The sequence below is a fragment of the Sycon ciliatum genome, chromosome 9 (genome assembly GCF_964019385.1).
Source record: "Sycon ciliatum chromosome 9, ocSycCili1.1, whole genome shotgun sequence".
In the NCBI taxonomy this organism is placed as follows: Eukaryota; Metazoa; Porifera; class Calcarea; order Leucosolenida; family Sycettidae; genus Sycon; species Sycon ciliatum.
The window spans coordinates 7155764-7171919 of record NC_088651.1 but is presented as its reverse complement, the minus strand read 5'-3'; the positions used below and the strand labels follow the sequence as shown (position 1 = coordinate 7171919).

Sequence of the window (16156 nt, the reverse complement as noted above, 5' to 3'; positions counted from 1 at the left end):
CATCATGGCGGAAGATACATTAACGATCAGGATTTCTTACTTGAATATACTTAGAACCTTTCTATCTATATCTATGAGTATCGCACAATATCTTCCTTTCTCTCGCTCTCTTTTTTGTGTGCCAGTGTCCCTCTCACCATCTTAGACTCTCTCATGCTCTCCTTATCTCACTCACGCTCTCTGTCTCTCTCTGTCTCTCAATCTGCCCAGGTTGTTTTCTTCTTTAAAAATTGGATTAAAACCCCGTGGCATACATGTGCATATTTCCACTGGTTCTCATCTAGAGACGAGATGCCCTTGGAAAAAGGTTGAATTCAATCTGACCTTATCTGTTTCGCAAAAACCTCGTACCTTTCCTGTACTTCAATACTAGTATCGTGTAACGTTCAGTAGAATTCTACAACAATTTTGATTCATGTATTTGCAGCTGATCACCTCTATCTGTGTTTCCAAAATGCATTGCTCTGGAAACCAAGTTACATGTACCCGTAACGTTACTTGAGCTATTGAATACGATTGTGTTCTTCCATTGATTGCTCGTAGTCAGCGATATAAAACTATTCCTTTCATGAAACTGACGTTAGTATCTGTCGTTGGTTTAATAGGGGGGGGGGGGGAGTTAGGGTCTAATAGTTTATCCACAATGAGTTGCAGCACTTTTTGAGGTCCCACTACATGCACGCATCAACACAAGGCAAAAACTAGTGAAAACAGATTTACTGGCGCATGAAGATGACATCAGATGCTACTACATGTATGCACCCTTCATTATGCTCAATCAACACAGTGTGCCCTGCATGATATACACACACATACACACACGCGCGCGCGCGCGCGTACAGCAGGACATAATATACCAGACTGCATTCCACCATAGCTACAACATTAACGCGAAAGTGATATTCCCATTGCCCATAGAACATTACTGCATTGTACAGTCTTGCTAGGTAGAATCCGACAAATATAGTTTGTACGTGCATATTTTGCGCTCAGGACTCGCACGGACCTTGATGCCTTGGACGTGGTGCGGATGCTGCTGCTACACCTACACATGTACGAATACAGTGATGTAAATCAGAACTGGTCCAGGGCGCCAGCTTTGCACCGTTGGGTCGGATACCTAGAAGCGGCTCTGGAAGTCAGCGGTATGTGTCGTACAGCACTAGCCTAATCCGGTTGAACCTCAAAGGAGAAACGGAGTTGGCCCGTGGCCTTATTACCTCGGAATGAAACATCACCGCGTATGATACGGATAGAAGTCAGCATGCATTATTGAAGCACGGTCATTTTTTCCTGATGATGGTCATAGGTCGAAACGGTGAATGAACAAAAGAATGTTGACTCGGTAAAGTGCAGAAAACAGTGCAATTTGAGGTGTGGCTGTTAACCCTCAAACATAATTTGTTATAATGAAGCTGCAAGAAGCGTCCAAACTCATCTTGGGTTATTTTTAACTTGTTAGAATCTCTTCAAGATCCTCGTGTTCAAACCGGAAGATCGCATAGTAAAAAAGTACAGTCTCAGTCTGCCTTGTGTGTAAGGAAGGCCGGCCCATTGTGATGTGCATGTAGATAGCTGTGTGACCAGAGCCTAGGGCCAATTCCATTGTGTACAGTATTGCACACACACTCCGCACTCCGCAGACCAATGTGGGCAGGCAGAAGAGTATGACACTAATGGTCACACCTCGCTCCTCTTCGCATTGTGTTCATGTACGTGTACATGAACACAATGATTGTACAATGCATAGGGCTATGTAGATGTACAGTGTTCTGGACATCTATACTGTAAGTGTGCTGCATAAAATGTATACTGTATACTGTACTCAAGTGAGAATTCAAGTCGGCAGGAAAACCGCGAGCTCCCATGTAGGGAGCAACACACTCTTCCCTGTACAGTGTTCTGTAGATGTACAGTACTACAGTGTTCTGTAGATGGATCATAGCGTGTGTTGTTCGCTTCACTTTCCTGCATACGTGTAGTCCAATTTCAGTCCGTGTTCACTGGCTCCCACTTGCTTCTAAGTTCTAATTTAACACCTGGCAGAGTATATCTTGCATTACTTTGATCTGTATTGCTCTCCGTTGCTCTCCCCGCTAGAACTAGTCAATGATGAAACCGGGTTCTGAGTTTAACGAATCGGCCTCTGTTGGATGTACGTGATGTAGGTGGGCTGTGTTCATATTGGCATTAAATGCAAACAAATTTTGTAGAACCTGTTCGCGTGTTGACGACAGATGGATACATGGATATGCATCACATGGATATGCATTACATCATGGATATGCATTACATCATGGATATGCATCACATGGATATGCATTGCTCATGGACGACATTACCTGCACTGTATGTGCTTGCGCATGTTTGTACTGAGCGTTTCTCCAAGAATTTAAGCCCTAAAATGGCGCTGCTACGAGAACCGCTGGCCCTTCCGACTCGTGCTGAATTGAAAATTACAGAGTGAGTACCTTTAAAGTTTCGTAGGCCATTGTCGTCATACAGTTGCGTATCACATCAATTAGTATTTGAAAAGCATACGCATGTTGTTCTTTGGTAATAACTAGAAACCGTTCTCCACTAGAAAACGTTCTCTCCACGACATTGGGCATATCATAGATTCACATGGCAAGCTCCTTACTCACTGGTGTATTCCGTTAACGTTAATTGTGTTGATCAGCCTTATTTTTTCTGCTCTTCGAAGTGCGTAATACCAGTGGTACATGGATGGCAGCAAGTCTTCGGTAAAGCACTGCAGCCTATGAATATTGTACACTGGGTGAACTCTCCATCGAGATGAGAGTTATGGGCTATGGACAGTATCGTGCAGGCTTGTCACGCGGATGGGTGGATACAAAATACAGTGTGAATAATGGTTTTACAGGCACAATGCACTACTTGTATTTGCGTCTGCTGCGCTCTGACTGGGCCAGGCGAGCGTTATGTCAACGAAACGGCGATGCGCGTACCGTACCAACCTCGGGAGGAGATCTGTACTTCAGAAGTAGTATTAAAGCACTGGTATTTTGAATGTTCGCATCCATGTCAGTGTCAGTACATCATTATTATACAGTGTCCTGTCCGTTCCAGATTCATTCAGAGAGCGAACGTGACTAGTATAGTATACACTACAGTCAGTGTAGTGATACGGGTTGTGCACGTGATACTGACAAATCCTATCAGTGCAGTGCAAGGGCAGACCGAGTACCGACGTACGGAGTGTGTTGGGAACGCCAGCTACAGGTACAGCCGTCTCCAAAGCACGTGTGAGACATTGACGGCGACCATCGCGGACATCTCCGACGCGGCGCATGTCCGACTGCAGTTCGCTCCGTGCCAGGTAGATGTGACAGGCGCTGCGCGATGCAAGACTACAGCCAAATATTGACGGCACAGCCATCACATAACACGAGAGAGGCAGCATAATATCCATCTATTAGTATTACAACCATAGTCTCATAGATGTAGCATAGCCTTCTCCTCACACCCCCAGTACCACACTACATTACGGCGCATACACCCACAAGAAGCGCAACGTGACGAGAGGTACGAAAGGGACGTCTGGCACGAGATGGAACCGTACCAGTCTCTCGGGCACCACCGCACGTCACGCAAGTACCTTTCCACACCAGGGAAGTACTATAAAGGAACGGATCAATCCGCAAAGACTTCAAACTGCTCAGGACCAAGTCCAAGAAATTTCAAAAGTCTTCCGAAGAAGAAAGAAAGCTTTGTCAGCCGTCAGCAAAGATGATTGGAAAGGTTGTTATAGTTCTGGCCGTCGTGGCCATTGCCATGTCTGCTCCAGTGCAGCATCAACAACAGCAGCAAGATGATGGCAGTGAGAGACAGCAGCAGCAGCATCGACCGCAGATGGGTGATCATGGTTGTCCAGAGAATGTCACTCGTGAAGACTGCATGCAGAAGATGAAGGCAATGCATGAGCAGCAAAGACAAGGTGGCTCTGACGAACCTCTTCACTTGGGACGACGCCCGACAGGTCAACCGAATGTAAATGGAGAGCAGCTGGCACAAGGAGGAGATCGTAATGGAGGTCGTTCCCAGCAGCACCATAGCACTAGACCAGTCGGCGAGCGACCAACAAGGCAAACTGGTGATCGTCCACAAGGTGGTAACGAGCAGCGTGAGCGACCCACTGGAATGAGCCACCATCAATTCCAGGGAGAGAGACCTTCCGGTCAACCACTATCATCCCAGCGCCAGTCACGGTCTGTCAACCAGCAGCAAAATGATGAGGAACAGCGTCCCAGCCAGGGACAAGAGCAGCGTCCCAGCCAGGGACAAGAGCAGCGTCCCAGCCAGGGACAAGAGCAGCGCACCAGCCAGGGTCAAGAACAGCGCCCCAGCCAGGGACAAGAGCAGCGCCCCAGCCAGGGACAAGAACAGCGCCCCAGCCAGGGACAAGAGCAGCGCCCCAGCCAGGGACAAGAGCAGCGCCCCAGCCAGGGACAAGAGCAGCGCCCCAGCCAAGGACAAGAGCAGCGCCCCAGCCAGGGACAACAGCAGCTCCCCAGCCAGGGACAACAGCAGCGCCCCAGCCAGGGTCAGGAGCAGCGTCCCAGCCAGGGTCAAGAACAGCGCCCCAGCCAGGGACAAGAGCAGCGCCCCAGCCAGGGTCAACAGCAGCGCCCCAGCCAGGGTCAACAGCAGCGCCCCAGCCAGGGTCAACAGCAGCGCCCTAGCCAGGGTCAACAGCAGCAGGGACAAGAGCAGCGCCCCAGCCAGGGTCAACAGCAGCGCCCCAGCCAGGGTCAACAGCAGCAGGGACAAGAGCAGCGCCCTAGCCAGGGTCAACAGCAGCAGGGACAAGAACAGCGCCCCAGCCAGGGACAAGAACAGCGCCCCAGCCAGGGTCAACAGCAGCAGGGACAAGAGCAGCGCCCCAGCCAGGGTCAACAGCAGCAGGGACAAGAGCAGCGCCCTAGCCAGGGTCAACAGCAGCAGGGACAAGAACAGCGCCCCAGCCAGGGACAAGAACAGCGCCCCAGCCAGGGTCAACAGCAGCAGGGACAAGAGCAGCGCCCCAGCCAGGGTCAACAGCAGCAGGGACAAGAGCAGCGCCCCAGCCAGGGACAAGAGCAGCGCCCCAGCCAGGGTCAACAGCAGCAGGGACAAGAGCAGCGCCCCAGCCAGGGTCAACAGCAGCGCCCCAGCCAGGGTCAACAGCAGCAGGGACAAGAGCAGCGCCCCAGCCAGGGACAACAGCAGCGTCCCAGCCAGGGTCAACAGCAGCGCCCCAGCCAGGGGCAACAGCAGGCTCCACAAGATCTGGCTCAACCTGAAAATGCTCTGTAACACGGAAACAAACACCGTCGATTGATCTTATTCTTTCCTTTTTCTGTCACCAATCTACATACAAACATTTGACGTTTGCGCTGGGCTACACTTACTCACGAATCAACACTATGCAGTATTTGGACAACATGTCGTTTTCAATCCTTTTTATCCGGCGCATTATAAATATTTTATTTAAAAAAACAATTACCTCCTATCTTGCTATCTTGCCCGCCTTGAATTTTATCACACGCTATTTATCTATTCCGTTTTCTTTTTTCTTTACTCTATTTTCACGTACTTACGGCTTTCTTCATTCAGCTTTATTTCACGCACTTACCTAGGGTACCCTGTAAAAAGACTCACAGTCTGTGGGGATTGCCCTAGTAAAATACTACTACTACTACTACTACTACTACTACTACTACGACTATTCAATATTCATATGCGACTCTGGTTTGAGCTAATGTTGATTTGGATATTGATTGCACACTGAGGTCCTCCATGCCTTTTCGGGCAGGAGACTGACTCTCACTTGATCGTTAATACAATTATTATTCTGATCTGAAACATGAACGTGTTCTTACAGTGATAATTATACAAAAACTATTCGTATCGTGGATGCAAAGAATGAAAAGACTGAAGAGGAAAGCCGTAGTTCTGCACTTATAATGTCTTTATAAAAGCTTGGCATGACGGGGTGGGGGCAGTGAAGTTTGCACTGTTCAGTAACTGCTAGAATAATTGTATTGTCAAAGTACACTTTAGTTGCTCGAGGCACACATGAGTGATGATAGAAAGCCTCCTTTACGGAAGAATAGAGCAAAATTTCATCCGTGAATACTGAATAGTTTAACCCAACACAAGTGCTGTGTAGGCGCCGGCGGATTATGCCGCATAATTATTGGCATAATTTGGTGGTCCAAAATTTGGAGCATAAATTGGCATCCTTTCGGAGGTAGGAGCATAACTACATGATTGTACCACGATTCTAGTATGTAGCCTACACAATTGTGTACAATGCACCTGATCAGTGCTGGTGGCCTGCATGACAAAGGGTTTGGAGGTCATGCAGATTGTACTTTTTGTACTGTCTTTGCAACGTAACAATGACTCTGGCACCATGTCAACACAGCCTATAAGGGGTAACATTCACCAGGTTATTTCCTGTAACACGCCTAAATATTCCTGGAGCATTAATCTTCAGCCAGCATCGTAAGGTCATGACGAGTCTTGACGACCGTCTGACCTCAGAAGTCCTTCTTATGGCAGGGCATATTTTTTAGACAAAATCCGAAGATTAATGCAGAAACTATGCCAGAAATTATCCACCAAGGGATCGTGCTTGTATCCAGAATTGATTTTCTAGCACCGATCATCAGTGGAAATACGGAACTGAAGTGATCAAACTGAACAAACAAAGTTTAAGGCTGCGTTTACACGGCAACGCTGGGGGCGAAAACGCAACGAAATCCTTTCGGATCCATGGTTCATTCCACGGCACGCGGAGCAAAACGTAAAAGTTGTACACCAAAACGGAAGTAAACCAAAACGCTGGCCAAGGTGGAAGAATTTGAAAACGGAAATGTTCTGCCGGATAAATTTGGGTGTGTAAAACTAGCCATTGGCGGACTATGCTCGGCCAATCGTCAAATTATGCTTTTGATTATGCCACAATTATGCCAACAAATATGCTGAATTATGCTCGGTTCCACTATGTATTTACGCTGTACATAGAGGATTGAGAAACCACGCATACACACACGGCCATGCCCTAAGCATATTTTTTGTCTAAACCGAAAGATTATGCCGACCTTACACGTTGGAATCCGTATAATATGCCGGAGCATAATTTTTTGACGAAATCCCAAGATTATGCCAAATATTATGCCTGCATTTATTTATTTATTACAGCATCTCATAGCACAGTGAGAACACCGGCCAATACAAAGAGAGAGGGTGTTAGCCAACCACGGCAAGGAAGAGAGAAGGGGAGGAGAAGAAAAAAGGAACCGGCGTGGATAAGCAGTGATTGCAACAAAATGAGAAACACAAAATCAAAGTCAAGGTGCGACAAGGCTCTTAAAAAGGCGGAGGGAAGAAAGGTCCTTAGCTTCTTGGGGAAGTGCCAGCCACGCAGAGTACGCAGTGAAAAGGGGAGAGTGAAGTAGAAAGGAGGACTTGGGTTTCGGTAGGGAAAGGGAGTTTCTCGTGCTACGGGAAGAGAACCAGTTGAAACAGTGGAGGTGAGGTGGACACAGATTGAGTTTGAGAGAATGGATAAGGGTGACAAGATGTGAATTACGTCTCTTAGACAAAGGGGTAGTGTCAGCAAGGGCATAAAGGGTGGAAGATGGGAGCATGCAGGGTTTTCGGAGGAGGACATTGAGAACTTTTTTGTGGTGAATTTCGAGCTTGGCAGCACGGGTTGTGGAAATTCCAGCCCAAGCAGTATCTGCATAATCAAAAATGGGGCGTAGGTAAGCTGAGTAAAAGAGGAGTTTACAAGAGATTGGGAGATGGTAACAGTGAGAAGAGAGGATTCCAAAAGATGAACTTGATCGTTTACATATGTAATCGATGTGGGGTTCCCATGAAAGGTTAGAGTCAATGAAAATGCCAAGATGCTTATGGCTGGAGACTATGTCTATAGGCTGGGGGAAAGTGGGATGGAGGAGGGGCGGAACATCGGGCTGAGAAGGAAAGAGCATGGTTTTAGTTTTAGACAGATTGGGCGATAACCGCCAAGACGACATCCAGGAAATTACTCTTTGAATCCCGTTAGCTAGGTTACTCATCAGGCCAGTGATGTTAGGAGATGCCCGTAGGAGCGTTGTGTCGTCTGCGAACAGTGATGTGCCCGGGGCAGCTGTGGGCTGATCATTGACGTATAAGATAAAAAGAAGAGGGCCGAGGATGGAACCCTGGGGAACTCCGGATAGTACTGTTGTGTCGGCTGAGGACGTCCCATGTACCGTGACGTACTGCGTTCGCCCAGTTAGGTAAGATGTCAGCCATAGCAGGGGATTGCCGTCTACAGTAAATGATCCACGAAGCTTGGCCAAAAGCCCCTGGTGCCAGACGGTATCGAAGGACTTGGCAAGATCGAAAAAACAGATCCCGACTAGATCTCCAGCATCCCGATTAGTACTGGGGCCAATTCAAAAAATCGACCTCTAAAATACATGCCTTGACACATGTTGGCTAACAAGAATTTTTCGGTGTTATTTGATAGAATGATAATGTCTTCAAAAGTATCTTGGCCCAGTATGGCGTGTCCAATCGCGTCCAAAGGTCCCGAAATCACCCTCGATAGGAATACAAAATTGCCGAAAAAACTAAGTTCTCATCGGCTATATTCAAGCATTTTCAAGACTTTCTCGGTACTATATTGACTGGACCTGGGAGTTTTTTTACCCTTTTATGTGCCAGGAGCTATAGTAACACCGTACATACACAGGATGCGAACCGACGCGCACACTGATTTTGTGCGAGAGTTGGAAAGATTGAGCATCAAGTAGTGTAGTTGTGACATACGAGAAATGCTGTTACCTCGTTTGGACACTTTCTTCAAAGTTTTGCATTGACTCGCTGGCGCTTTTGCTGTCGGAACGTCCACGAATGGATCGATGCTAAATTCAGCAGAACCTTCATTACAATGTCATCTTGGCTCCCCGGAAAAGTAGGCATGATTCCAACAAGGAGCAGCACAACAATTATGTGTGGAAAGCAGGGGAAAGTCATCATAGCTTGCCAAGCCAGTTGTAACTATTCATAGGACTAATCTACAATCGTGGAAAGTTTCAGACCTGGCTAACTTCATCGGGCTGGAATGAAGGCTGGAATAAAGGCATTTACTTTGTGAGTACTGCTGCACAGGAGGTGTTATAGTGGATGAGCGTTTGATTCGAATCTACAAGAGCGGCTAGTGTTAGTACCATGATTTGAACACACCGACCGTGGTGATCAGCTACCATTTGCACAAAGCCTATTTACCAGCTCAACAGCTCTAGGACCGTTGAACTGCCTTAGGAGTGCCATGCTGCAGTGAGAGGGAGTATCTATGTGGTGTGGAGTGTTACAAAAACGAAATCCGAGTACCTGGAGGTAACTTATCCCAATATGCAACACCAGCAGTAGAAGAATCAGTTCTTGTCACAGAATTTGATGGCTGGGCCTAGGCAGTGTGAAACTACAGTTATACTTATAAAACACTAACTGCAAGCAAGAGTCCGATGTCCAATGTCATGGCTTCTCTCCGACTCCTATACTGATCACGGCACGTAGTTGATGCAATTCAAGAGCGGCGGTGAAGAGGGAAAACATGTTCATATAACACCTCATGTACTAGTGGCTAAAGAATTGTCCCTGACTGCAGGGCCAACAGTGATGGTGTAGGTGGCGGAGTAGAGATGGGCTCAGCTGTGCGGCGTAGAGTTTCCAAAGCTCAGACGGAAGAACAACTTCAGTTAAAGTGAAACACATGGAAGCGAAAGTATTCGCATCACAATGTTGGGATTGATCAGCTTTTTAAACTGCAGCTATTCACATGTGAGCGTTGTCCAACTGCAGCCTTTAAGTCTTTTCAAAGCATTTAAGTATAGTGACAAGCTAGCCAATGTTTGCACTGGTTTAATATCTACTAGTATGCAAAGGATTTTGGTATTTTCATTTTCATCATTTTTTCGTTACAGCACTGCCATCGCATACAAGTACAAGTAGTGTTGTCCCTCTTACATTGCTGCGAGATCTATCGTATTATCTACACGTACTTCGAGTAAATTAGTTCAGGTTGAAACTGTCCTACAGCACTTCTTTCCTTAGACTCTGACAGTTTCCTACCACCTCAGTTTTCCTTCTCCTGTTAGTACTTGGGTTACAATACCTATTCTCTCAGTTGAAGTGTAACGCCGAACCGTCTGACGCTTCTCTCGTGTTTGCAGTCTGATAATTATAGTAATGCATGCCTGTAAATAGTCTCATGTACCTGCTAGCTGCACATACATGTACACGTACCTCAATGCTAACATTCGATGCGACATGTAATGTACATGTAGAGGGGACGGTTTCAAATAGGACACCGGTTGCAAACCGGAACGGACTCAATATTCACTTTCTCTCTTGGTATTTTGATTAGAAAACATATGTCACAGTGAGACTACTATGTGTTATACTCCGAGCCAAAATTTCATGGCTCTGCGATGGCCAGAAGCGCCATATCAAGCAGGTGAGTTTTTGACGTGTTGCTTCGCACTGCGACTTGAGTTTTACGACTTTCGAAAAATCAACTTCTTGTCGCAGGTAAACAGCGGCTCGCCTCTCGCCAATAAAGCACCGCATACCAATCAAAACTAATGGAAGCACACACAAGGCTTATTGTTACTCTATACTGGCCGTCGTGGAGCGATAGCAATTACCTAATTTCAGACCCAGAGTGAATTTGACGTGCACTCTAAAACGTGTCCGGTTTGGAGCCACCTCTGATTTGAACTTTTTTGAAGCGAAAAATTGGGCAACTTGGAGGCAATGGGTCAACACAAAGGAGTGGCTCAGTTCGATCGACTCTGGCCCCAGAGCAAACTTCAACATTCCAGTTTCCTTCCACAAACATATTTCGAGTGAAAAATCAACGCTGATGATCGGTTTGGGTCTATACAAATTTGGCTGTCAAAACGTCCCGGTATCGAGCCGTCTCCTCTACATGTCCAATAGCCAAGTTTCACTGCACTTTGGGAATTTTGTTTTGACACTGTAAAAGAACAGTACTTGTCGCCGTACTGTATCTACTGCTTATTCTGAGCAAAATGAGGTGCTACTTGGCCATATACGTGTCAGTAAAAATGGATATAGGAGCAAATCTAGTTAGGTTGCCATGGTAATAACGGCCTTTTTCTATTTTGATGTTTTTCACCATGTTCGGACACAATTCGGCAATCGAAACCTATGCCATCGTGTTCAGGAGGCAAAAACCATCCGGGAATGATCATAAAATCCATGTTAGCAAACATGTGTCAAGTAAAAGTGAGAAATTTCAAATGGGCCCTAGGACTAGATGTCGACACACTAATTGCACCAGGCGCGTCAGCTGGAGGGTGGTAGAATCGCCTCTGCGAAATCCGGGCTGAGCTGAACTCAAACGTGACGAGACATGACAGTACAATTGGTCGTACAAAACGCGCTCACAGAGTTTGGAAACACAGGACAGTAGAGATATCGGACGGTAGTTTGATGCTTCGTGGCGGGACCCTTTCTTGTAGATCATAACATTAGCTGTTTTCTATGCAGAGGGAAAACGACCAGTGCGGAATGATAGGTATAATCCGCCAAGGGCTAGATCTACATGATTAGCGCTTGGCGGATTATGCCGGCATAATATTTGGCATAATCTTGGGATTTCGTCAAAAAATTATGCTGCGGCATAATAATTATACGGATTCCAACGTGTAAGGTCGGCATAATCTTTCGGTTTAGACAAAAAATATGCTTAGGGCATAATACAGCTTTGTCCTCCGGCATAATATACGGATTCCAACGTGTAAGGTCGGCATAATCTTTCGGTTTAGACAAAAATTATGCTTAGGGCATAATACAGCTTTGTCCTCCGGCATTATACGGATTCCAACGTGTAAGGTCGGCATAATCTTTCGGTTTAGACAAAAATTATGCTTAGTGCATAATATGTACAGCTTAGTCAGAAAGCCCTGGCGCCGCGTGTGTGTATGCGTGGTTTCTCAATCCTCTATGTACAGCGTAAATACATAGTGGAACCGAGCATAATTCAGCATATTTGTTGCCATAATTGTGGCATCATCAAAAGCATAATTTGACGATCGGCCGAGCATAGTCCGCCAATGGCTATACATGATTGAGATAAACCTTGTTTTAGTTCACACATGTTGCTCCACCGTGTTTCGTGCTGTCAAACCAACACCATGTAGATCACATGATTGTACAGTAGTACTAGTCGTCTGCAGATGCGCGGCCCCGGCCCGGCGCCGTATTCCTATAAAAATATAAATAATTGCAACATGATAATGAATGTCATATCATGTGCATTGTAATTTCCAGATTTACGTTTGACCCGGTCCACATGGCCACAGCCTAGCCGGCCTCCTTACGTAGGCTACAGTTTGTCAGCTGTACATGATTGTGACTGCGGAAATCATTCAAAGTACTGAAGTACAGTGTAGGTCAGTCGGAGGAGGTACCGGTATGCGTGAAAGAGACCTTCATGCAAAAACTGAACGTTACAGCATTCAATGGTTTTGTACTCCCTAATGTAATTGCTTCTTCACTTTTTTTAATTTCGGCCAGTCGGCTACTATCATTTGGTCTTGGGGGTTAGACAAGGGGAAGTAGCCATGTAGGGGCGTGAACCCGCCTTTCGGCACCGGCAGTTGCAGCTGGCTCGACTCTACTCGATCTACTGAGTGAAGAGAACCCACACATTCTTTACTTTGACTTGGTCCTTGTCACCTACTTGAAGAATTGGCAGCACATCAAAGTGAGAGATAATTATATCATAATAGAGAAAAGAAAGAAAGAAGATAATCATGGCCGTCTCAGCAAGCGGAGATCTTCTGCGTGACCTGGGCCTACCGAACGAATCCGTTGTCGACCTCGGCAACGTTGCAGTCGATCCCAACCAAGAACTCGGACGAGGCTCGGATGCTGCTGTGTATCGTATCCAATGGCATGGCGTAGATATCGCACTCAAAGTCCTCCACGGTCTGCTCATTCAGCCGGCTAATGTTGGTCGTCGAGAACTCATTCTTCGCTTTGGTCAGGAAATACTACGATTGTCGAAGCTCCGCCATCCCAATCTTTGCCAGCTCGTGGGCATTGCTCGGGTGGGCCAATCGCCTGCTCTAGCGGTTGAATTGCTGGAGCGAACACTGGAGCAATGTAGTATCGGAGATGGCAGAGAGCCAGAGCCTCAGCTGTTGTCTTATCTTGCTGATACAGCAGCTGCACTGCGCTACCTGCACTCCTTGCGAATTATACATCGTGACTTGGCTCCCAAGAACATCTTGGTGCGCAATGGAGTTGCGAAAGTATGTGATTTCGGCGTGGCACGCTGCTTACACCCCGAAGGACCTCGGCAGGAGCTGCAAGAAGCAGCAAGGATGACAGCGTGCCCAGGTACGATGTTGTTCATGCCGCCCGAAGCACTGCTTGAACGACCGGAGTATGATGAAGCTTTAGATATCTTCTCCTTCGGTGTATGTCTGCTGAGCGTATGGACAGGCAAACTGCCCTCAGCGGAGCTTGTCTTCGCTGACCGAAACAGACAGAACTGTTGTACTGACGGGCGGTAGGAGTCGACGAGAGCCTATTCCTGAGTTTGAGCGCAGAAGGTTGCACCTCGAGCTCATGGCGGATGGTCACCCTCTGAAGCCGATTGTTCTTCGTTGTCTGCGGAACCATGCATGCCACCGTCCCAAAGCTGAGAATGTTCACCGTGTTGTCAAGGCAGCTGCTAGTCTTGCTAGAGATATGATTTCAGTAAGTAGTGTGTCTTGGTAGTTGGTCTTGGTACATTGTACTTTACAAAAATTCGTAATGGCGGTTAGCAAATCTACAGTGCAGCTCAATGAAATCTGATTCAGTGAGTCTAAATTCTGCCCTGCACCGTATCAAATTCCCCAGTGTTTACAGATCCAGGGCTGCAAAGTGCCCAGTGCGCACTTGACTCACCTTTCTCCGGTTGTCATTGATCAGCACTGTAGTGTATGATGATTATCATAGAACGGTACTACACAAAGTCATGGTGCCAGGTTGTCCGTCTGTTCCAGGAGTGTTGTATGATCTGTGAGTCTTTCAGCTGTGTTGTATCTGTGAGACTACGGTAGTGTATCTAGAAGTCCTCGAATACAGTGAAACCTGTCTAAGACGCCCGCTCATGGGACCCTCGAAAGGTGGTCTCTGTTACCAGGTGGTCTGCTTATCCAGGGTCATTTGACTGGATGTAGCATCCCTTGGTCTTGGTTGTCAGTGGTCTTCTAGGACAGGTGGTCGCCCTATCCGAGTGGTTGCCTTGACAGGTTTTTACTGTATGTAGCAGTTAACTCTACATCACTTTGCTTTGGTTGCCATACCTCTATGCTCCTAGTTAGGGTGGAGCGAGTGTTGTGATGTATTTAGTTTTTCAAATCTTGTAGAAAGTCCGCCAGACTGTTGTGTTACAAACAAGAGAGCATCCCCTTGCAACCCCTGCTAAACCACAGGGTCATCGGACACACCACGGTCACTGCAGTATGGACCTAACCGCCTTTTGCCCCATGTTCCCCAGCAAATAATGAAAATCACTTATTTTTAAAAGACCACACCACACTAATTATGCCTTCCGACAACCTTAAGCCGTGTACCCGAACTTGAAAATCTTTATTCGGCTGTGTGGGATGGAAAGGACACACACAAAGATATAGGTAAAGCGATCGAGCTGTCATAACATTACTGAGCACTACATGATGTTGCGCACGAGATGCTTTTTCTTGGTACAGGACATGTACACGATACCATGGTCAGGGAGCTGCTTGTCACAACACATGAATGTGACGTTAGGCCAATCAAGGCATGGACCATATGCATGCAGTGCACACCTCTCGGTTTGGGGATGTGCATTGAAGCAGCCCATACTAACGGTCTATACCGTCCTCTCTTGGTCACCACTCTCCCTATTACCTTTATTGTAATTACTATTCATGTATTCCGCTTCAGATTTTCTTCCGTTTTTGTCTTTTGGTGCGTTACCGGCATGGCGATACTGAGACCTATTGGTCAGTGGAGTGCCTGTAGCCTCACCAGCACTGCTACTATCTGTGACTGTGGCGACCACCATTCAATGTCTCGTCTTCCTCTAACCGTACCCCAACTCTCTCTCTCTCTCTCTTTCTCTCTCTCTCTCTCTCTCTCTCTCTCTCTTTCTCTCTCTCTCTTTCTCTCTCTCTCTCTCTCTCTCTCTCTCTCTCTCTCTCTCTCTCTCTCTCTCTCTCTCTCTCTCTCTCTCTCTCTCTCTCTCTCTCTCTCTCTCTCTCTCTCTCTCTCTCTCTCTCTCTCTCTCTCTCTCTCTCTCTCTCTCTCTCTCTCTCTCTCTCTCTCTCTCTCTCTCTCTCTCTCTCTCTCTCTCTCTCTCTCTCTCTCAGCTCTCTTTTATCTGTCTTTTCTTAATCTTACTCTTTTTCTTTGTCAGCTTTCCTGGTGGTTATGTGCTTTTCAAGTAAATAAAAAAAATCAGGCGCGTAACACCGCCGTTGGAGGTGGTCTGGTCAGAGGGGGGTTGGGGGTCTCTAATTGAAATTAGGGTGCAAAATCCTGCATTCTGAGCGTAGTTGGGCCAAAAAGTGGTCCGGCTTTGCGGCTGCTACACCCCTATACACGAACATACGGTCATTACAACCACTCGCAAGATCTCCAAAATAACGCTATCTTCAGACCGTGTAACCCCTTAACCGGGCAAACACAGAGAGCGTGTGTGGGCAGGCGTGTGTTTACCGCCATATTGCCAGGTATGTCTTTACCACCATATTTATCAACCATAAGTACAGCTGCAGTGGTGTCTTCAACTTCATTCGCCCAAACACAGACAACCCGTGACTAAAAATACTTTTCCCATGGCCAATCGATGGTCATTATTCGCAAGATTGACTGTGCACATATCCCAACATTCGGTTTGAAGGGTGCCGGACAGTGACCATAGCGGAATACTACTTCTGAAATTCTTCAAACCAGTGAATTGTGATGTAATACATCTTTTGCCTACTTTTGGAATTAGTGAAGGAAAAATTAAGAACATGGACTTCAATGTTGATTTGTACTGTCTGGTCGTTTGTCTTTACAGTAAAGCTATTTGGTCTTCATG

At 46.7% G+C, this 16156-nt stretch overlaps 1 protein-coding gene across 1 annotated transcript; it reads left to right on the top strand.

Annotated features, from left to right (window-relative positions):
* Window positions 1–3652: 3652 nt before the first annotated feature.
* On the top strand, window positions 3653–13731 carry LOC135824220 (uncharacterized). Its single transcript, XM_065336952.1, has 2 exons — window positions 3653–5312; window positions 12827–13731. Exons 1-2 carry the CDS (start codon window positions 3751–3753, stop codon window positions 13611–13613), a joined length of 2349 nt encoding a protein of 782 aa, XP_065193024.1. The 5' UTR covers window positions 3653–3750; the 3' UTR covers window positions 13614–13731.
* Window positions 13732–16156: the final 2425 nt, after the last annotated feature.